At 45.6% G+C, this 23,921-nt stretch overlaps 1 protein-coding gene across 1 annotated transcript in view; it reads left to right on the forward strand.

Annotated features, from left to right (window-relative positions):
* LOC122794902 overlaps nucleotides 1-23,921 on the forward strand; it is a 2,498,277-nt gene that overhangs the window by 551,270 nt on the left and 1,923,086 nt on the right. Inside the window, exon 5 of the mRNA XM_044063498.1 lies at nucleotides 6,216-6,304. Coding sequence (XP_043919433.1) covers nucleotides 6,216-6,304 — 89 coding nt within the window. The remainder of the gene's footprint in view (nucleotides 1-6,215; nucleotides 6,305-23,921) is intronic.

The following is a 23,921-nucleotide window of genomic DNA, read 5'->3' on the forward strand; positions in this document are numbered from 1 at the left end:
AGATGGAAGAAAAATCTAAGTCTATGCAGACAGTCAAAGACTTTTTAAAATTCCAGCCTCCAAGATTCAGTAGGCATTGCCCCTCAAAACATTGGTCCTTTGCAGCCCCCTCAAGGCCACCTCAGACTAGACCTAGGGGAAGCGGACCCCCCAGACAGCAGTCTCAGGGTATGCAGAGATCTAAGCAATGGAGTACCTCCACTTCTAAAACAGGGATTGCTAAGCCACCCCCTTATGGAAAGAATTCACAATGACTTTTCAACTCCATCTCTTACCTCTGCCCACCTGCTTGTGCCCCTGGGAGGAAAACATGCCTCCCATGCAAAAAACAGGGCCTCCATCACCAACGATCGATGGGTCCTCAACATAATGTCTCAGGGGTACAAATTTTATTTCCACACACTGCCAACCCCAAAAGGGTTCCCAGATCTTCCTCCAAACCAGTGGGCAGAGGCATAAAACCGAGTTCATTCCCTGCTCTCCATGAGGGCAATTCAGCTTGTTCCTGCAGACCAGATAGTCCAAGGTTTCTATTCCAGACTTTTCCTGGTACCCAGAAGAGAGGGCACCTGGCACCCAATCCTAGATCTATACATTCTAAACACCTTCCTGGTGGTGCCAAAATTCAGAATGCTCACCCTCCAGCAGCTTCTTCCTATGCTATCCAAAGATGCCTGGTTAGCCACTCTAGACCGAAAAGAGGCCTATCTGCACATCCCAATCAGAGACTCTTGCAGGAAATATCTACATTTCAGGGCAGGATCTATGCATTATCAGTTCTCTGCACTTCCCTTTGGCTTAGCCACTGCTCACAGAGTTTTCACAAAATGCTTGGCTCCAGCCATTGCTTTTTGCAGACAAAGAAATATTCAAATATACCCCTACTTGGATGATTGCCTGATTCAGGCAGACAGTCTGGAAAAGCTGTTACAGCACCTGACATTTGTAAAAGACCTACTGACCTTACTGGGGTACACTATAAACGAAAAGAAATCCAAACTAGTCCCCAGTCAGAAAATTGTATTCCTGGGAGCAAGCCTGGATACAGCATCCCAGATGGCATTCCTTATTCCAGAAAAACAAGCCTATCTGACAGACTACTTCTCTCAACTGGCCACCAGAACCCAGTTATCTGCAAGGAAAATCCTGCAAGCTCTAGGGTTCATGGCCTCCTGCATTCTACTAATTCCATATGCCAGACTGCATATGAGGAAACTTCAGTGGTACTTAAAAAGCCTTTGGTGTCACCATTTTCAGGGCTTGGAAACTATAATACCTATGATACCTTGTCTAAGGAAAGATTTTCTTTGGTGGGCAGCAGCATGCAACCACAATAAGGGTCTTCCCTTTTCACAACCCCACGCCACCCAGACCCTAACCACAGATGCATCAGACTATGCCTGGGGTGTACACCAGGATGACAGGTGAATTCAGGGCCACTGGAGCCCAAATCAAATTCATCTGCCCATCAACCAAAAAGAGATGCTAGCTGTTCAGCATGCTCTGACAGCTTTCAAACCCCTACTCTCTCCGGGGCCTCTACTAATCAAAACAGACAACACACAGTGATGTGGTACATCAACAAGCAGGGAGGAACCCACTCTTACCCACTATGCAGGCTAGCCATGACCCTTTAGCACATGGCTTCAGCCATGCAGATTCATCTGCTAGCACAATTCCTGCCAGGCAACCAAACCTTTCTGGTAGACAACGTAAGCAGAAATCTCCTAGACCCACATGAGTGGCAATTAAACCACAGCACCTTCAGCCTCGTAACCCAGAAATGGGGTACCCTGAAGGTGGACCTGTTTGCCTCCCACAACAACCACCAGCTCAGCAAATTCTGCACCAGGGAACCTCACAGCAAGGCCTGGAAAGTGTATGCCCTATCCTTCCAATGAGTAAAACCTCTCGATCTATGCATTTCCCCCTCTACCTCTTCTTGCAAGGGTGTTACTCAAAGTAAGGGAGGAAAGACCAAGGGCAACCTGATTGCACCAGACTGGCCACGCCAACACTGGTACCCACTATTGTGCAGCCTGTCACCATTGCCTCCATGGCACCTCCCTCAGATTCCAACTCTCCTGACCCAGCAGAAGGGAGAGTTCTTGCATCCACAACTGCAGACCCTGAACCTGGCAGCCTGGCTTATTCCTTGACCTCTCCTCCAGTGGCCAGCTTAAGCAGGCAAGTCCTGGATGTTATATGTGAAGCCAGACGACCCAGCACTAGAAAGTCCTATGCTGACAAGTGGAAAAGGTATTGCTCCTGGATCCAGGATAAAGGAGCTGAACCAGCACAGCCCTCCTTACCTCTCATTTTGGATTACCTAGCAGATCTGCTTCACAGGGGCCTATCCTTCCCTTCTGTTAAAATCCATGCCTCTGCCATCTCTGCTCATTACAGCACAGAGCCACCTCTTTTTTCACACACCCTCATCAAGCAGTTCCTTAGAGGGGCTAACAACCTAAGGTCACCCTGAAGAGCCCCTACCTCTGCTTGGGACCTTAACTTTGTGTTGGAAAAGCTCACTCTACCACCCTTTGAGCCTGCAGCTTCAGCAGAGTTAAAATTCCTCTCCTGGAAAACAGCCTTGCTTCTGGCCAATACTTCAGCTAGAAAAGTGTGTGAAGATTGGGTGAAGATGGGTTAATACTGCCCGCCTAGCCAGATAAAATTTTAGAGATAATTCTGTCATCTGTAAATATTACTGTAAACCACATGTTTATTGTCTTAAAAGGTAAAAATAGTGTTACATGTGGAACTGGAAAAAAATTTAACTACAGTGCACTCTACTGACCAAGTAAAGCATGTTGTGAACCTTTGATGTAAACACGACTCTGGCTAGTCTAGATGAAGGAATTCTTGCTATTGTTTTAAGGCCAGAGTTAATGGCCATAATTTGCATGCATAAATGTCCTTTATTGCTCTGGTTTCTGCCCAGAGGTGAAGAATGTAAATGTAGTTTCTGTTAGCCTGGGAACCCAGGGAAGTGTGAAGAATTATGTAATGTGAACCAGGTATGTGATTTTAAAAACAGAGAGAATCAGAGAGCATTAAGCATTTTTGTCTTGACCATCCAACTCATCAGCACTCTGCCTGTGTTCTATGTGTAAGTTTATCTTAGACTTGTGTTTAGAAATAGTTAGAATCTAGAAAGATTAGACTAAATGTTTTCTGTGATGTCAGAACTGTACTACTGAATTAGTTTAAGTATTTCTCTGTGATCTCTGAACTCTTGACTAGCACTATGTAGTAAGACGTATTGTCTTGTGTTTTTATTGTTTATTATTAAATATTTTAAAACCTTTCAACTGTAGCTGTTTTGTGTAGAGATAAGTTGAGCTCTAAGAGTACATTGCATGTATATAGTGATCCTGTACCAAGTCACTCTAATAAGCCTTGATTGTTTAGTTATACTACCAATTGGATAATAATATTGCACAGTAATAATTGGACACCCTTTTAAGGGCCTTTGAGTAGCTGATAAATATTAGTGGGTGGTGGCAGCTGGTGCTACCGTATAATCTGGGAAAAAGGGGCACAGCTGGAGAATCTGTGCCAGTGGTTGTATAAATTCTTCTCAAAGTGTGTGTATGTGTGTGTGAGCTACTTTGGCAGGGACACGAAGCACTAGTTGGACAGAGAGGGTGCTGGAGGTTTTAGTTTGCCCACTAGGCTGAGATTTGGACCCTATAGCTGTGCCATTGGGGAGTCTTATTGGGGACCTGGAGAACAAGGGAGCAACCAGCCCCAGACTGACTGTGATCTCTGTGTGCTCTTAAGGAAAATTACACTTTACTATGTGTATTTTCTATCCTTTCCTCCTATATGAGATGCCCCACACTGGTGTTAGTGGTGAGGATTGAGGCTCCTTGATTGCTGGGCCAGGGCACGGGCATCACAGAGTGTCTGAGCTACAGGCACTCATGGCTGTGGAAACCTTCATCATTTTTCATGCTGACAGGGTCTCCCTCTGGACTAACCCAACTTTCATGCTTAAAGTAGTGTCCAGTGTGGCTCTCAACAAATCTATTCATTTGCCCACCTTTTTCCCTACAACTCAAAATAAGAAGGAAAGGTTGCTGCACTCTTTAGATGTGCACAGACAGCTGAGATTCTACCTGGATAGGACTAAGTCCTTTAGGAAATCTGACCAGTTATTAGTCAGCTTTGCTGCAGGGGCAGAGGGCAAGGCCATATCAAAACAAACAATTTCCAAATGGATAGCACACTGTATCCATTTCTGTTACAAACCCCATGGGAAACCACTCCCACAGGGGGTCAGAATACATTCCACTCGGGCAACTGCCACCTCTGCAGCTTTTCTCAGAGGGGTCCCTACCAGGGACATGCTGGAGGCTGCAACATGGAGTTCTGCTTACATCTTCACCAGGCATTACCACCTGCCTATCTTTTCCAAATCCAGGGCAGGCTTTGCAACCACAGTCCTGCAGGGCATTCTAGCCAGCCCCAACTCTTCTTGACTGCATCTACCTGTTTCTTCAGCTTTGGGAATTAACCCAAGTGTGATGACTGCAACAGTGAAACACGAAGAACATAGTACAGTTGTGTACACTTACCATAAATGTAGATGTTCGAGTATATTCACTGTTGCAGTCCTGGTTTCCCACCCTCCATCCCCCCTGTCTCACTCTCTCTCTCTTCCTCACTTCTTACAGTGCTATTTGGTATTTATTTTCTACTGGTGGTGTTATTCCACCATAACCTAGCTCCCTGTTTGGGGGCTTCTGACATTTAGGGCAAGAAAAACTGATATAATGGCGTCAGCTGCCTTACTTTATACCACTAATGGATGACCTGACATCAGTACTGAAGCAACAGCAACTGACGCAGAAATACTAAGCCTCTGGTATTTGGGCCGACTGAGGGCTATCCCTGGCAGGATAACCTAAGTGTGATGACTGCAACAGTGAATACACTCGAGCATCTACATTTATGGTAAGTGTACACAACTGTACTTTTTTTGTTTCTTCCTTCTAGCATCAGTCCAAGGATTTGTTTCTTTTATTCTTTTAAGAGTAGGGGCCATCCATTCTATTTCTTCTGGAATAGACACTGTGTTGTTTTTGATGAATATAGTAGCTTCTTCTGAGTCATTAAAGGTTCTCATCTCATTGGCAAAATGTATTTTTATCTTGGCTGGAAAGGCCAGCTGTGCTTTAATGTTGTTTTGTTTCAACAGTTTTATTATTGGCCAGACTTTTTTCCTTTGTTCTAGTATTCTGGAAGAATAATTATTGTTTAACCTTATCATGCTTTGATTGTATTTTAAGGGTGATTTTCTCCAAGCAGATTTTAATATTAGTTCCTTGTCCAGAAATGAAAGAAATTTTATAACTATGGGTCTAGGTGGAGTATTTGTTGAGTTAGAAGCAGGTTTCCTCAGTGCTCTATGCACCGTTTCAATTCCAAATGAAAGTCCCTCTTTCAAGTCTAAAAATTCAGGAATCCAGGTTAAGAATGAAATAATGCCTTCATCTTCAGTGTTTTCAGGCAGACCAAAGATTCTTATGTTGTTTCTCCTTTCCCTGTTTACTAAGTCATCTATTTTGTTAAGCAGCCATGTATTCTGTTTAAGCAGAAATTCTTTTTGGAATTCTCCTCTATGAGTCTCCCTTCAGTGTCATTTAGAGAAGTCTCTATATTTGTTATTTTTATATGGTGTTGCTGTAATAGTCCCTTAAGAGTATCAGTCTGTTTTTGAGAATTTAATTTGACGTTTTCTAAGTAATTTTTAAACCCATCCACCTTCAAAGATAGTTCCTGTAAGGTAGATGTCATCAACTGCAGTTCTTTTTTCAAAGCAGAATCTGGATGAGAATTCCTTGAGTTATTCATATTCAGTGACTCAATATATCTCCAAGTTACTTGACAGGAAAATTTTTGTGCATCTCCACCAAAATTGATATTTATGTAGTTTAGTAGTTTATAGATTTCTGATGTTTTAAACTTGAAAATAGTAACATTTTCCTATATTATACTAGTTTATGGAGCTCTCAGAATTCACTGCTCTCAGTTGGCCATCTTGGCTCCGACCCTCATGAGTGTTACTTTTGACTGTTATTATGCAAGCACATGCACCATTTCATATGAAGGCAAATGTTAGATCACTACTCACCTGGAAGTAATAGTGTTAAAGTTGAGTATCCTGTGTTGTTCTCGGTTTTGAGTCATTCTTTCTCTGCTTTTAGAAAGAATCACTGAAGAAAGCAGGCATCACAGACTTGGAGAGTGGAAGATCCTTACCTGACACAGTAAACAGCATGAATGTATACCTAGGGTAAGTACATTTTGAAAGGGATGATAGTGCAGTATATATACTCTATGAGGAATGTTTTTTTTAAACAACTTTATTGCATTATCACTTGTGTGGCATAGGCAAATTTACATTTATACAAACATAGTCAAAATGTGTTAACATATTAATATTAAGCAGCATTATGTAAATTATTCAATTCCTGACCTTTTTTCAACAAGAAACATCTTTATTAATATTAAGCAGCATTATGTAAATTATTCAATTCCTGACTTTTTTCAACAAGAAACATCTTTATTAATATTAAGCAGCAATATGTAAATTATTCAATTCCTTATCTTTTTTCAACAAGAAACATCTTTTATTAAACCATCACTTACAACATAAGCAGTCATAGGTTTGTATAAATGAAAACTATACCGACACAGTCCTAGTTGCAAGTATTTTACATTACAAACCATACTGACACAGTCCCAGTTGCAAACATTATATATCACTTATAATCTACCCAATCATTTTCAGTCAAACATTACATAGCTCATTTAAGTCCAGCCTTCTTTTAAACCTCATTCCTCCCCTGTATGTATTGTCAAAGTCAAAGAAAACTTTATTGTCATTCAGAACTACACAGCAGTGTAGCTGAACGAAATTACAATGCTTCAATGTCCTTCAAGGATGCATCTGCAGTCCTTACAAATGGGTTGTCCTGTCGTCAGGCAGCCCTTCGGTCGGCCGGACTCCAAAGTCTGGGTCTGGCCTCGGCTGGTGTCGCACTTCACCCGACGTCATAGCTGCAGTTCTTCGGGTATAAAGGCATCAGCCGACGCCATTTTCCTCAGTCTTTCTTGCCGCGTGGCCCAAGCAGAAGCTGTTCGCAAGTGCCGGTCGGTCAGATCCAGAGATTACTACTACCGAATACTACTTCGAAGACTTCTAAAAAGCTAAGTACCCCGTTGGGGACTCTTTCTTGCCTCAGCCGATGTCAGAAAAAGTGAATAACTGTTTAACTTGTGGGAAACAAATACCTCATAAAGATTTCCACTCTTACTGCTTACCTTGTTTAGGCCCAGACCACGACGTAGCAGCTTGTTTAGCCTGTGCTTCTTTCAACCGACGGACGCTTAGACGTCGGTCGGAGTTTGCTGAACAGTTTTTCGGCTCAGAATTTGTGTACATAATGCCGTCGGATCCTCCGAGTTCACAAGTTGTTAAGAAACGCAAAGAAAAGGACCGACACTCGCGGTCCGCGGTTTTGGCCGAAACCGCGGTTAAGCAATCCGCGAGCGTCTCGGTTTCGGCCGAAACCGAGCAAACGGTTCTAACTTCAGCCGAATCTATGACTACTACCGAGGCCCCTTCTAACCTGGTTGAGTCGGCCTCTGAAATTCATCCTGCTACTGTGGTTTCACAAGAACTATCGGACACCATCCCTTTGGATGTTTCAACCCCTGCACGTGGTGCTGCTAGGCCGCCTGCAGCCATGTCCATAAAGGCCTTTGCCAGGGCTAAAGCAGCCAAAACTTCTAAGTCTGTGCCTGTTAAGCCCCCCTCTCACAGGCCCAGTTCCAGTTCCCAAATGCTTACTCTGGCAGAGGATCTCATCTCTTTAATAAGGGGATCTCAACCTCCTCCAGAAAAGAGACCTAGAGCAGAGCCCCCTGAGCCAGTGTCCTCAGATGATTCTTCTGATGATTCAGACAATACAAACCATCCAGAGGCTCCTTTTTCTACTTATGAAGACTCCGATGCTGAGGAATCGATTCCTTCTGCCTCTCCACCAGAGGAATTTTCCTTTGGGGAAACCTTACATGCCATGAGAGAGCAATTTCAATGGCAGGGGCAAGATTTCTCAGACTCAAGGAAAAGGCTTAGGACTTTTTTGCATTTACCACAACATAGGCCTTTAGCTATACCTCCAGTTCTTCCTGTTGTAGATGATGCATTTAATGATGCTTGCACTGCTCCTGACACTTTGCCTCCAGCCCTTGCTAAGCCCGATAGGTTTTACAGGGTCCCGGACACACATCACCATTTATACAAGGCTCCTTTTGCAGATCCCGAGACTATCTCCCAGGGACCTAAGGCAGTAGCTTCGACCTCAGTTAAAAACCCTCTCCCCTCTGAAAGGGAATCCAGGTCCTTAGAGAGATGGGGTAAAAAAGTATACACCTCTGCTACTCTCTCAGCTAGGGCATTGAACTGTCAGTTTCATATGATCCAATACCAGGAGTTTATGCTTGATCAGCTAACTAAGAAACTGTCCTCTGATGATTCTTTAGATAAGAAATGTGTTCTAGAAATGGTGCATAACATTCAGCAGGTTAGTAACCATTCTTTAAAATGTGGCTATGATGCACTGGAGGCTTCCTTTAGATCAGCCATGACTGGCACAGTTATAAGAAGGCATGCATGGTTGAAAGAACAGGTCTTGCCGGATCATGTTAAAGCAAAACTATTAGATGCTCCTATGGATAAGGTCAGTTTATTTGGTTCTCCTGCTCAGCAGGTACTGAAGAAAATGGAAGAGAAGACAAAATCTGTACAAACAGTGAAAGATTTCTTACAGGTTCAGCCTCCAAGGTTTAGCAGGAACTGGCCTTCCAAAAATTGGTCCTTTCCAGACTCCTCTAAAACACAGAGAGGCAGGAATAGACGCTCGAGAGGCAGAAATCAATCCAGAGGAGGTGCCTACAGGGGACGCCAGTGGCAAGGTAACAACCAGCGAGGCACAGACACAACTACTACCACTGCAACAGGACAATCACAGTGACTTGGCTCTGGCACCGCCTACCAGGGAACAAATTGCAGCACCCTTAGGCGGAAAGTTAGCCTTATTTTCAAAAAACTGGCACTACATCACAAGAGACAAGTGGATTTTGCAAACTATAGACCAAGGCTACAGGTTTCATTTCCATACTTTACCAGGAAAAAGAGGAATGCCAAACCTACCACCAAATCAAAAGACAGAAGCTCTAAAACAAATAGCTCAATTAGCAAAGATGAGAGCTGTGGAAAGGGTACCATCTATGGAACAAGGAAAGGGATTTTACTCCAGACTCTTCCTGGTACCAAGAAAAGAGAAAAATTGGAGGCCTATTCTCGACCTGTCCGCTTTAAACACATTCATCATTGTTCCAAAATTCAAAATGCTGACCCTACAGCAACTTCTTCCCATGCTGGGCAAGGAGTATTGGCTGGTGACTCTAGATCTCAAGGAGGCATACCTGCACGTCCCCATACGACCAAATTGCAGAAGATACCTCAGATTTCTTGCAGGATCAGAGCATTATCAATTCTCAGCATTGCCCTTTGGCTTATCTACTGCGCCCAGAGTGTTCACGAAATGCCTGGCATCAGTAATTGCTCACTGCAGGCTTCAGGGAATCCAAATATATCCATACCTGGACGACTGCTTGATACAAGCGGACAACAAAAACAAGCTAACAGAACACTTACAAAGAGTCATTTGCTTACTGCAAGCCCTGGGATATACAGTCAATATAAAAAAAAAAAAAAATCAAGACTGATACCATCCCAAAGAATAACCTTCTTCGGTGCAGAATTGGACACAGTAAAACAGATGGCATTCCTAACTGCAGAAAAACAAGAACAACTTCCTCTCTACTTCTTGGCATTAACAAAGCAGAACAAACTAACAGCAAGGAAAGTATTGCAGGCCTTGGGCTTCATGGCATCCTGCATAATCCTGGTCCCTCATGCCAGACTGCATATGAGAAAGCTACAGTGGTACCTGAAGAATTTATGGTCTCAACACAGGCACAGCCTAGAAACCGAAATACCACTAATCCCATGCCTGAAACAAGAGTTCCTATGGTGGGCTCAGGCATGCCAGTCAAACCCAGGTTTGCCCTTCCACAGCATTCAACCAAGCCAAACCATCACAACGGACGCCTCAGACCTCGGTTGGGGGGCCCACATGCTGGACAAGTGCATACAAGGCTTATGGACTCCAGATCAGCCGCACCTGCACATAAATCAAAAGGAAATGCTGGCAGTAAAACTAGCAATCCAGAATTTCAGACCATTCCTCCAAGAAGGGCAGTTGATGATAAGGACAGACAACACCACAGTCATGTGGTACATCAACAAACAGGGAGGCACTCATTCATACCCTCTATGCCGGATGGCACTGGACCTATGGAATATGGCTCTGAGCTACAACATTCAGTTACAAGCAATTTTTGTACCGGGAAAAGAAAACATCCTAGCAGACATATTAAGCAGAACTACCTCGGATGCTCACGAATGGATGCTACACCCGGACATCTTCAAGGTCATCACAAGGAAATGGGGACTGCCACAAATAGACCTATTCGCATCCCCACTCAATCACCAGCTCAAGAAATTCTGCACAAGGACGTATCACCCACTTGCTTGGAAGGTGGACTCTCTATCCTTCAGTTGGAAAGGCCTGACAGCCTATGCATTCCCACCTCTTCCTTTGATGCACAAGGTGCTATTGAAGATCAAAGAGGACCGTCCAAGGATCATTCTGATAGCTCCAGACTGGCCAAGACAACATTGATACCCATTACTGAGGAGCATGTCTCGGGGGCAGATGTGGACACTACCCCTGATTCCTTTGCTGTTAACTCAGAGCGGCTACAACACCCTGCATCCAAACCTGAAAACTCTGCAGCTGACTGCCTGGAACATTACATAAGAGCAACTAACCCAGATTTATCCCAAAGGGTTAAAGACATTATCCTTGAGGCCCGCAGACCTTCAACAAGAAGGAACTATGCAGGAAAATGGAAAAGGTTTCTCATTTGGAGTACTGAAAGGGGAAAAGATGTGTCAAAGGTAGACATTGCCAACATCCTGGAGTATTTGGCAGAGCTTTTCCATACAGGCCTGTCCTACTCCTCCATCAAGATACATGCATCAGCTATTTCTGCAGAATACAGCTTCAATCCACCTGTCTTCTCGCATCCTCTACTCAGGCAGTTTCTGAGAGGAATTAAAAATGTAAAACCTCCTAGGAAACCACCATTACCAGCATGGGACTTGAACTTTGTGCTAGAAAAATTGACACTCCCCCCCTTCGAACCAGCAGCAACAGCAGATCTTCAACACCTATCCTGGAAAACTGCTTTTCTGCTGGCAATTACCTCAGCAAGAAGGGTTTCTGAGCTACAGGCTTTAATGGCAGTACAACCCTTCCTAATCTTCCATCAAGATAGAGTGTCCATGAGAACAAATCCTACATTTATGCCTAAGGTGGTATCCAGAGTGTCTTTAAACCAGGCTATCCACCTACCTACCTTCTTCCCCAATCCACAGAACAGGGGGGAAAGACTGCTGCACACTTTGGATGTACATAGACAGTTGCGTTACTACCTGGACAGAACCAAGAGCAATAGAAAAACTGACCAGCTTCTGGTAGCATATGCAACAGGAAGGGAAGGAAAAGCAATTTCAAAACAGACAATCTCCAAGTGGATAGGAAATTGCATCAGATTCTGTTACTCCTACCATGGAAAGCAAACTCCACAGAACATAAGGCCTCATTCTACAAGGGCTACAGCCACTACCACAGCTTTCTTACGAGGAGTGGCTACCAAGGACATTATAGAGGCTGCTACTTGGACCTCCGTGCATACATTTGCCAAGCATTATAACTTACCTTTATACTCTAGATCCCGAGCAGGGTTTGCCACTGCTGTTTTGCAAGGGATCCTAACTACACCATAATTTCTTCTTCCTCCTCCCTAGTTTGGCTATGGTATTCTACCCATTTGTAAGGACTGCAGATGCATCCTTGAAGGACATAGTACAGTTTTGTACCTACCATAAATGTAGATGTCCGAACAGGAATGCATCTGCAGTCAGGATTACCCACCCTCCTTCCCTCTGTGGTATTCCTAGGGTATTGGCCATCTAATAGCTAGCTGGGGGGGATCTCTTATGGTGTATTTGTTTGTATATATGTACATACATGCTTATTGTTTGTGTTTGCCTTCTACTATTTGGAAACATTGGCATTTATCCAAAATTTAGCTATCCAAGAGGGCAACTGGCATCTGGGGCAAGAAACACTGAGGAAAATGGCGTCGGCTGATGCCTTTATACCCGAAGAACTGCAGCTATGACGTCGGGTGAAGTGCGACACCAGCCGAGGCCAGACCCAGACTTTGGAGTCCGGCCGACCGAAGGGCTGCCTGACGACAGGACAACCCATTTGTAAGGACTGCAGATGCATTCCTGTTTGGACATCTACATTTATGGTAGGTACAAAACTGTACTTTCTGAGTGCAGGAAACAGTTACACATATAGACAGAGAAAATTAATAAAATATCACAGTAGAATTTTAATAAGTAGCAGATGTTCTTCATGTTTCACTGTTGCAGTCATTACATTTGGGTAATCTGCTGGCAGGTTGCCCTCAGTCGGCCTGATTAACAAAGTCTTGGGTCCTGCGTCGGTTGCTGTCCCTTCTTCTATGACGCCATGTCGTCAGGGGTATAGAACATGCAACCGACGCCATTACATCAGTCTTTCTGGTCGTGTGGTGCCCGAAGCAGAAGCAGTTCGTAAGTGCCGGTCGGCCGACTCCTGAAATTTTCGTTTTCGAGTTTCAGAACCGAAGTCTTCAACTTAAAGCTAAGTACCCCGTTGGAGAAACTTTTTCTTGCTCCTTACCGATGTCAGTAAAAGTTAATAATTGCATTACTTGTGGAAAGCAAATACTTCATAAGGATTTTCATTCATATTGTATTCCTTGCCTAGGCCCTGACCACGACGTACCTTGCTGTCGGTTTTGTGCTTTATTTAATCAACGCACTATCCATTGTCGATATATTTTTGCTTCTAAATATTTTGGTTCTCGGTTTAATTATCCAGAAATATCGTTGGTTAGCCTTCCGACTACCGGTTTTCCAAAAAAACGCAAAGATAAATACAGAGACAGGCCGCAGAGGTCCAAAACCGTCGATGCTTCTCCTAAGCCAGTCGCCAGTTTGCCAGTATGCAGTGAGGCGCTTTCGCAGCCCCTGATACCCGCTACTTCTGATTTGCAGGCTGCTACTGAGACCCATTCGGAGTTCGGTATGCCATTAGATATTTCAGCTATGGAACTCGCGGATGTCTCTAACATGGATAGGTGCAGAGCCCTGTGCAGGCACCGGCTTCTGGGCGTGTATTCAGGTCTACAGACTTGCATATTAAAACGACTCCTCCTTCTTTACTAAGGCCTAAATCTCGATCCATGTCTAAAAAACCAACACCCAGCCCATATGCTCAGGCCCCTATGCCTAAAAAACAAATGATAAAAATGGCTGAAGATCTAATAACTGTAATCAGGGGTAGTCAACCCCCCCCCCCCACAAGAGGCCTAGGGCTGAGCTTGATTATTAATCTTCTGATCAGGATTCTGTTTCTTCTGACTCTTCTGATGACCTGGATTTGTCCATACCTACTTATGAGGATTCTGATGCAGAGGATTCCATTCCCTCTGCTTCCCCTCCCGAGGATTTTTCTTTTGGGGAAACTTTACATACTTTAAGGGAGCATTTTCACTGGGAAAGCCAGGAATTTTCTGATTCAAAAAAGAGGCTTAGGGATTTCCTTCTTCTACCTCAGCATAGGGCTTTAACCATACCTCCTGTACTAGACATTGGGCAGGATTCATGAAGGCTTGCATGGAGTCTAAGAGTAGTGAAAGACTCCATGCAGCCCTCGCGATCCAGGAACAGCGCGAAATTCCGTGTAAGAGACCAGCTAAAACGTCTCTTACACGGAGTGGGCGTGGATATGCTAATCACCTCACTTGCAGCCGAAAGGCATGCAAATGAGGAAGATTAGCGATCCAGGAAGCCCAAACCAGCCCGTGTAAGAGCCGTTTTAGCTGCAGAAATGTACTCAGTTGACAGCTGAGTACGTTTCTGCAAATAACACAATGGAGCCATGTCAGCTCCAAATAAAGGGTGCATATGTGTCAGGCAGCATGCCAATGGCCAAATATGTGGCCATTGGCAAGGTACCCCGATGCAAATATGAGAAATAAATATTTTTTTTTTCGGCAGGGCTGCGCTATATAAAACATAAAAATGAAGGTTATAAACCCACAAATGTGGGTTTTATGCAATACATGGAGTTGCAATGCAGGGACCAGCAGAGCAAAAACAACATGGCCACCGTTTAGTGGTTGCTAAGGGGGGAAGCTGAGTCTAAGACATGTAACTAAGCATTAGTAGGCAGTCTGATGTAAATGAGTGTTAGGATACTAAATCCCACTGTCACATAGCAAATGAGCACATTCTGAGTAGTGTAAGAGTTACATAAGGGGGAGGAACAGAGTAGGAGATAGGTGACATCACAGGGGGGAATGGCAGAAAGAAATGCAGTTCATTGGAGGTCAGTGTTATATGACAGATGTCAGACACATATCATGGAAAGAGGAGTGCCACAAGATAAGCATGGGAAAGTCAAGAAATGGAAGGTGTACACTGTTGCTTACACCAAAGTTTCTTGCTGGGCATGCATGCGCACGTGTGCATGCCATGAGGCGTGAGTAGGGCAGTGTGCGCGTGTGTAAGGTAGACTGAGCATGTGGGAGCCTGTAGGCAGACTTGTAAGACTGTTTCCACTGGTGTGCGCGTGTTTTAACCCGAATAAGTAGATTCTAAACAGTGTAAGCATGTGTGCGCACGTGTAAGCCACTGTGAGCATGTTTCTGCTGGTATGCGTGTTGCTCCCCTCTGAGGAAACAGAAAGGAAAAAGGAAGCAACAGAATTAGTAGGAAGCTAGCAGGGAATACTGCTGGAGCTAGCAGGTGAAAACAATTAGAAGCAGGCAATTACACAGGCAGAATAGTAGCCCAGCCAAGCACTTAAAACTCTGCAAACAGCAGTGCAGGATGTTTCTCTCAAGAGACACTGCAAGACAGGAGTAAGTTATTAGAAGTGAAAACTGAAAAAGCTGAACTCAGAGCAGAAATGCTAGGGGCTGCCATAGCTGTCATAAGGAGACATAGGCGACTTGCTGAGGGTGGTGACAATGCAAATGGTGCCAGACAACCCACAGTAAGGAGACGGAGAAGAGTGTACAGGCCCAGGGTCACCTACCACGGGTTACATGAGCTGGAGATAGTGGAGCTATAGAGTGGACAGAGACCTCCTGCAGCAAATTGTTGAGCTGTGCAGGCCACGCCTCACACACAGAACCAACAGAGGGGAACCCATCCCAGTGGAAACCAAGGTATGTGTTGGCCTAAGAATACTAGCAACAGGTACCTTCCAGAGAACAACTGGTGATATGATGGGGATATCACAGGCATCAGCCTCCAGGGTACTGCACCAGTTCGTGGATGCCATGTCAGCACATGTCGGTGATCATGTATATTTCCCCAATGCCCGTGAGGTATTGGCCAGCAATATGTGTCTCTTCCTGCAAATAGCAGAATACCCTGAGGTAGTGGGTGCAATAGATTGCACGCACATATGCATCAAAGCACCAGCCGGTGAGCGGGGTAGGGCCTACATAAACCGCAAGGGCTTCCCCTCCATCAACTGCCAGGTCGTGTGTGCTGGCTGCCCTGGGAGCTACCATGATTCCCATATCTTGCATTTGACACAGCTATGGGGATATCGCACATGGACACCTACTGGGGGATGCAGGTTATGCACTGGAGCCGTGGCTGATGACACCCATCAGAAACGCACACACATCTGAACAGGAACGCCATAATGAGGCACACGCACAAACACGTAATGTAATAGAGTGTGTGTTTGGGCTGCTCAAGTCACGGTTCCGGTGTCTGAACACATCTGGTGGAGCCTTGCAATACTCACCAACTACATGTACCCAAATTGTCATGGTATGTGCTTTGCTACATAATATGATCTTGCGAAAACAGCTGCAGCAGGACCAGCATAGGGCCGGGCCAAACAGCCGCCCACCATTGCCAAGGCCATCACAGGCAGAGCGTGACTCAGAGGAGGAACAACCTGAGCCTGCCCCAGTAGGCAGAAGGAGGCGTGCCCAGTATGCCCTGGCCTTGGCAAAGAGGCAACGCATAGCACATACACTGGCTCAGTAGGAACCCTGGGAATGATACCCCTCTCTGACTCACTCATATAATAACAGGGATGCCTAAAATTACATAACCTGCTCTCAAACATGTACAGGGAGTGTAGTATGTGCATCCAACAGTGGCAGCCCTGCAGCACCACCTGAGGCATGAATGCCATGTGTTAAGCAATGTAACACCATGTAGTATATGCAAACCTGATGACCCTGACTAACATCCTACCCTCACCAAGCATGATGCCACATTATGAGGATGAGATGATCAATTGCAATAATTGGCTGAAGTATTGCTGTTAGTCAAAGGGGATCCAATGTGTGCCAGCCTGGGATGACATGCTGAGCATGACATGATGCTCCACCTGCTAGGGGTGGCGTTCACCTTTCAGTCCTGGCCTTATGGATACTGGCAAAGGCTGTTGTTACCCACAGCGTGCCTTGAATAGGTAAGGCTCAAAACACAAACCCACCTCCATAGGTATCACAAGGGATAAGAACCTAGATGTAATGCTACCCAATGCCAGAAGTCTAAACAGCAAGATGCATGCAGTCTAAACTCCCCCAGTATGGAGAATGTTGATATCTGTCCTGTAACAGAAAACTGGGTCAAAGCTCACAGCAGCACCCTAACACTACCAGGTTACACCTCATACTGTGCTGTACACCCTCAAAACATGGAACAAGCTACAAAAGGAGGGTGACTAGCAATAATTGTCAAGGATAACCACACCCCTATGTTGGTACCACAACAAGAAGCAGCATGGACTAGCCATGGTCAAGTAACAGTGGCTAAAACTGCCTCCCAGTTTATAGCCTGCTACAGACTACCGTCCTAACACCAGGAACTGCACTTGGCCTATGTTGAAATACATGAATATATCAAGCCCTCCAAACCACATTATATTGGGTGACTGAAAATACCCAAACATAGACTGGGAGCATTATTCTAGCTCCAACACTGTAGGACAAAAGTTCCTAGAATCCATAAACCAAAATGTCCAGGAACAACGTACCACTCCCACAAGAGGGGTAAGCATACTGGATGTGATAATCAGCAACATGGGTACTGGATGGCAAGATGAGAAGTGTATCCCCTCACTGGTAAGACCAGACCATAGAGTAATCACACCGGATATACACATCCTGACCACAGTCCCTGGCCAGACAACCACAGTGAAAAACATGTGTAAAGCAAAAGTTGCACTCCTCCAAACTGATGTGGAATCTATTAAAGGCCCTGTGCAGATGCAACATATGGGCCACACCTCAGAACCTGTTATACAGGCATTCCATGAACACTGCCAGGAATGCATGGATTATGCAATCCCAAATAAAACCAAGACACAATGCCATACACGCAGGCATCTGGCATGGTGGACTCCAGCCATTACCAAACCATGCAAGAGAATGAGGAAGCTACTACATGATAGAGCAAACATAAAAAGGGAAGTAATCACTGATCAGTAGTATGGCAATAAAATATGTCCACTCATACAATCCACTAAGGCCAGCTACAACAAGTTGAATCTGTGAATCTTGAGGCAATGTTACACCTGCCCCATGTACACAGACAACCCTCACCTCCCGAAGAAATACAAATATATGTGAGAGATGCAACCATTTATCCAAACCAGAGGCTGAGCTCTCTCAACTCAGTACTGTCAAAACTAGTCAGGAGGAGAAGGTAACCACACACACCACAAACCCAGTCTCACATAGACCTATCACAACTGCAAACCAAAGACATAAACACAGAAAAACATTCCCGGAGGCCCTAATTACAAACACAGCACATCAACAGAGGCCTCCAAAGCAGACACCCAAGCAACCACTACCTCCAAACATAGCACATGCAACACATAGTACACAAAGCTGGTGTGCCAAACAGTCACAGGCCAGAAGGAGAAACAACATGCCTGATACAGTTGTAATAGGTGACTCCATAGTCAGACACACTGCTGTCCCGCTCACCAGACTGAACAAGGGAAAGGGTACAGTAAGCTGCCTGTAGGCTGCTACAATACGCCACATAACACAAGTACGCAGGTCACCACAAAGCAAGTAGAAATATGATGCAGTCATTGTCCATGCTGGCGTGAATGACCTGAGATGTACCTCCCTGGACTACATGAAGAGATACATAGATGAGCTCTCCGATTATGTAGTCCAGGCCGGTATGACACTGACCGTGTGCAGCTTCCTACCCTCACCAAGAATGATGCCACAGTATAAACACAGAATGATCAGCTGTAACAAGTGGCACAATTACTGGTGTCATTCCAAGGGGATCCAATGTCTGTCTGCTTGGGATGTCATGCTTGACAAGCCACACTGCTGTGCCAGGGATGGCTTGCACCTGTTACCCCTGGGCGTCTGGATATTGGATAAGGCTCTTGCCACCTCCATAGAGCCTTTCATAGGCAAGGCTGAAAAGACTAACCCACCTCCCAAGAAAACATAAGTGGAAAGAAACATAAGGGTAATGCTGCCCAATGCCAGACGTGTAAACCTCAACATGCATGCTCCCGAGGCCCTCCCCAGTATGGAGAACATTGATGTCCGTGCAGTGACAGAATAGTGTAAGAGTTACATAAGGGGGAGGAACAGAGTAGGAGATAGGTGACATCACAGGGGGGAATGGCAGAAAGAAATGCAGTTCATTGGAGGTCAGTGTTATATGACAGATGTCAGACACATATCATGGAAAGAGGAGTGCCACAAGATAAGCATGGGAAAGTCAAGAAATGGAAGGTGTACACTGTTGCTTACACCAAAGTTTCTTGCTGGGCATGCATGCGCACGTGTGCGTGCCATGAGGCGTGAGTAGGGCAGTGTGCGCGTGTGTAAGGTAGACTGAGCATGTGGGAGCCTGTAGGCAGACTTGTAAGACTGTTTGCACTGGTGTGCACGTGTTTTAACCCAAATAAGTAGATTCTAAACAGTGTAAGCATGTGTGCGCACGTGTAAGCCACTGTGAGCATGTTTCTGCTTGTATGCGTGTTGCTCCCCTCTGAGGAAACAGAAAGGAAAAAGGAAGCAACAGAATTAGTAGGAAGCTAGCAGGGAATACTGCTGGAGCTAGCAGGTGAAAACAATTAGAAGCAGGCAATTACACAGGCAGAATAGTAGCCCAGCCAAGCACTTAAAACTCTGCAAACAGCAGTGCAGGATGTTTCTCTCAAGAGACACTGCAAGACAGGAGTAAGCTATTAGAAGTGAAAACTGAAAAAGCTGAACTCAGAGCAGAAATGCTAGGGGCTGCCATAGCTGTCATAAGGAGACATAGGCGACTTGCTGAGGGTGGTGACAATGCAAATGGTGCCAGACAACCCACAGTAAGGAGACGGAGAAGAGTGTACAGGCCCAGGGTCACCTACCACGGGTTACATGAGCTGGAGATAGTGGAGCGCTATAGAGTGGACAGAGACCTCCTGCAGCAAATTGTCGAGCTGTGCAGGCCACGCCTCACACACAGAACCAACAGAGGGGAACCCATCCCAGTGGAAACCAAGGTATGTGTTGGCCTAAGAATACTAGCAACAGGTACCTTCCAGAGAACAACTGGTGATATGATGGGGATATCACAGGCATCAGCGTCCAGGGTACTGCACCAGTTCATGGATGCCATGTCAGCACATGTCGGTGATCATGTATATTTCCCCAATGCCCGTGAGGTATTGGCCAGCAATATGTGTCTCTTCCAGCAAATAGCGGAATACCCTGAGGTAGTGGGTGCAATAGATTGCACGCACATACGCATCAAAGCACCAGCCGGTGAGCGGGGTAGGGCCTACATAAACCGCAAGGGCTTCCCCTCCATCAACTGCCAGGTCGTGTGTGATGCCCAGGGCATAATAATGAATGTGTGTGCTGGCTGCCCTGGGAGCTACCATGATTCCCATATCTGGCATTTGACGCAGCTATGGGGATATCGCACATGGACACCTAGTGGGGGATGCAGGTTATGCACTGGAGCCGTGGCTGATGACACCCATCAGAAACGCACACACATCTGAACATGAACGCCATAATGAGGCACACGCACAAACACGTAATGTAATAGAGTGTGTGTTTGGGCTGCTCAAGTCACTGTTCCGGTGTCTGGACACATCTGGTGGAGCCTTGCAATACTCACCAACTACATGTACCCAAATTGTCATGGTATGTGCTTTGCTACATAATATGATCTTGCGAAAACAGCTGCAGCAGGACCAGCATAGGGCCGGGCCAAACAGCCCCCCACCATTGCCAAGGCCATCACAGGCAGAGCGTGACTCAGAGGAGGAACAACCTGAGCCTGCCCCAGTAGGCAGAAGGAGGCGTGCCCAGTATGCCCTGGCCTTGGCAAAGAGGCAACGCATAGCACATACACTGGCTCAGTAGGAACCCTGGGAATGATACCCCTCTCTGACTCACTCATATAATAACAGGGATGCCTAAAATGACATAACCTGCTCTCAAACATGTACAGGGAGTGTAGTATGTGCATCCAACAGTGGCAGCCCTGCAGCACCACCTGAGGCATGAATGCCATGTGTTAAGCAATGTAACACCATGTAGTATATGCAAACCTGATGACCCTGACTAACATCCTACCCTCACCAAGCATGATGCCACATTATGAGGATGAGATGATCAATTGCAATAATTGGCTGAAGTATTGCTGTTAGTCAAAGGGGATCCAATGTGTGCCAGCTTGGGATGACATGCTGAGCATGACATGATGCTCCACCTGCTAGGGGTGGCGTTCACCTTTCAGTCCTGGCCTTATGGATACTGGCAAAGGCTGTTGTTACCCGCAGCGTGCCTTGAATAGGTAAGGCTCAAAACACAAACCCACCTCCATAGGTATCACAAGGGGTAAGAACCTAGATGTAATGCTACCCAATGCCAGAAGTCTAAACAGCAAGATGCATGCAGTCTAAACTCCCCCAGTATGGAGAATGTTGATATCTGTCCTGTAACAGAAAACTGGGTCAAAGCTCACAGCAGCACCCTAACACTACCAGGTTACACCTCATACTGTGCTGTACAGCCTCAAAACATGGAACAAGCTACAAAAGGAGGGTGACTAGCAATAATTGTCAAGGATAACCACACCCTCATGTTGGTACCACAACAAGAAGCAGCATGGACTAGCCATGGTCAAGTAACAGTGGCTAAAACTGCCTCCCAGTTTATAGCCTGCTACAGACTACCGTCCTAACACCAGGAACTGCACTTGGCCTATGTTGGAATACATGAATATATCAAGCCCTCCAAACCACATTATATTGGGTGACTGAAAATACCCAAACATAGGCTGGGAGCATTATTCTAGCTCCAACACTGTAGGACAAAAGTTCCTAGAATCCATAAACCAAAATGTCCAGGAACAACGTACCACTCCCACAAGAGGGGTAAGCATACTGGATGTGATAATCAGCAACATGGGTACTGGATGGCAAGATGAGAAGTGTATCCCTCACTGGTAAGACCAGACCATAGAGTAATCACACCGGATATACACATCCTGACCACAGTCCCTGGCCAGACAACCACAGTGAAAAACATGTGTAAAGCAAAAGTTGCACTCCTCCAAACTGATGTGGAATCTATTAAAGGCCCTGTGCAGGTGCAACATATGGGCCACACCTCAGAACCTGTTATACAGGCATTCCATGAACACTGCCAGGAATGCATGGATTATGCAATCCCAAATAAAACCAAGACACAATGCCATACACACAGGCATCTGGCATGGTGGACTCCAGCCATTACCAAACCATGCAAGAGAATGAGGAAGCTACTACATGATAGAGCAAACATAAAAAGGGAAGTAATCACTGATCAGTAGTATGGCAATAAAATATGTCCACTCATACAATCCACTAAGGCCAGCTACAACAAGTTGAATCTGTGAATCTTGAGGCAATGTTACACCTGCCCCATGTACACAGACAACCCTCACCTCCCCCCAAGAAATACAAATATATGTGAGAGATGCAACCATGTATCCAAACCGGAGGCTGAGCTCTCTCAACTCAGTACTGTCAAAACTAGTCAGGAGGAGAAGGTAACCACACACACCACAAACCCAGTCTCACATAGACCTATCACAACTGCAAACCAAAGACATAAACACAGAAAAACATTCCCGGAGGCCCTAATTACAAACACAGCACATCAACAGAGGCCTCCAAAGCAGACACCCAAGCAACCACTACCTCCAAACATAGCACATGCAACACATAGTACACAAAGCTGGTGTGCCAAACAGTTACAGGCCAGAAGGAGAAACAACATGCCTGATACAGTTGTAATAGGTGACTCCATAGTCAGACACACTGCTGTCCCGCTCACCAGACTGAACAAGGGAAAGGGTACAGTAAGCTGCCTGTAGGCTGCTGTCACGCCACATAACACAAGTACGCAGGTCACCACAAAGCAAGTAGAAATATGATGCAGTCATTGTCCATGCTGGCGTGAATGACCTGAGATGTACCTCCCTGGACTACATGAAGAGATACATAGATGAGCTCTCCGATTATGTAGTCCAGGCCGGTATGACACTGACCGTGTGCAGCTTCCTACCCTCACCAAGAATGATGCCACAGTATAAACACAGAATGATCAGCTGTAACAAGTGGCACAATTACTGGTGTCATTCCAAGGGGATCCAATGTCTGTCTGCTTGGGATGTCATGCTTGACAAGCCACACTGCTGTGCCAGGGATGGCTTGCACCTGTTACCCCTGGGCGTCTGGATATTGGATAAGGCTCTTGCCACCTCCATAGAGCCTTTCATAGGCAAGGCTGAAAAGACTAACCCACCTCCCAAGAAAACATAAGTGGAAAGAAACATAAGGGTAATGCTACCCCATGCCAGACGTGTAAACCTCAACATGCATGCTCCCGAGGCCCTCCCCAGTATGGAGAACATTGATGTCCGTGCAGTGACAGAAACCTGCAGCAAGGCTCCTGACAGCACACCAGCACTACCAGGTTATACCTCATATCATGCGTTATGGCCCCAAAACCTGGACCAAAACATAAAAGGAGGGGGAGTATCCATATTCAGCACAGACACCCACACGTCCAGGTAACTGACAATGCACGAAGCATCAGAGACCACCCATGTGCAACTAACCGTAGGCAAAACTGCTGTACAGTCTGTAGCATACTACAGACCACACTCTCACACACAGGAACCCCACCCAGCCATCCTGAAGACATTGGACAGTATGAATGTCTCACCAAATACCAAACAAGGTACTCACAAATTACCACATAGGTGGTAATCCATTGTGTATAGAAGGAGTAATCAGGGACCTGGGGACACAAATGGACAGTAACCTGTCATGTGACACTCACATTGCCAACGTGGCTAGGAAGACTGTCTATATTGGACACCGTATCATGAAAGGATTCACATCTACGTCAATTGTGCCCCTTTACTGTTCTCTTATCAGACCCATAATCTAGTACAGTGCCTCATTTCGGATGTACCTTACCTGACACCTGCAGCAGTTAGAAAGACCTCAAAGGTACCTCACCAAGAGGATAAAGGGTCTCAAATATATGTCATATGCTGCCTGGCTGTAGACACCCCA

The sequence above is a fragment of the Protopterus annectens genome, chromosome 2.part1, assembly GCF_019279795.1.
Source record: "Protopterus annectens isolate FY-2018-M chromosome 2.part1, PAN1.0, whole genome shotgun sequence".
Classification (NCBI taxonomy): domain Eukaryota; kingdom Metazoa; phylum Chordata; order Ceratodontiformes; family Protopteridae; genus Protopterus; species Protopterus annectens.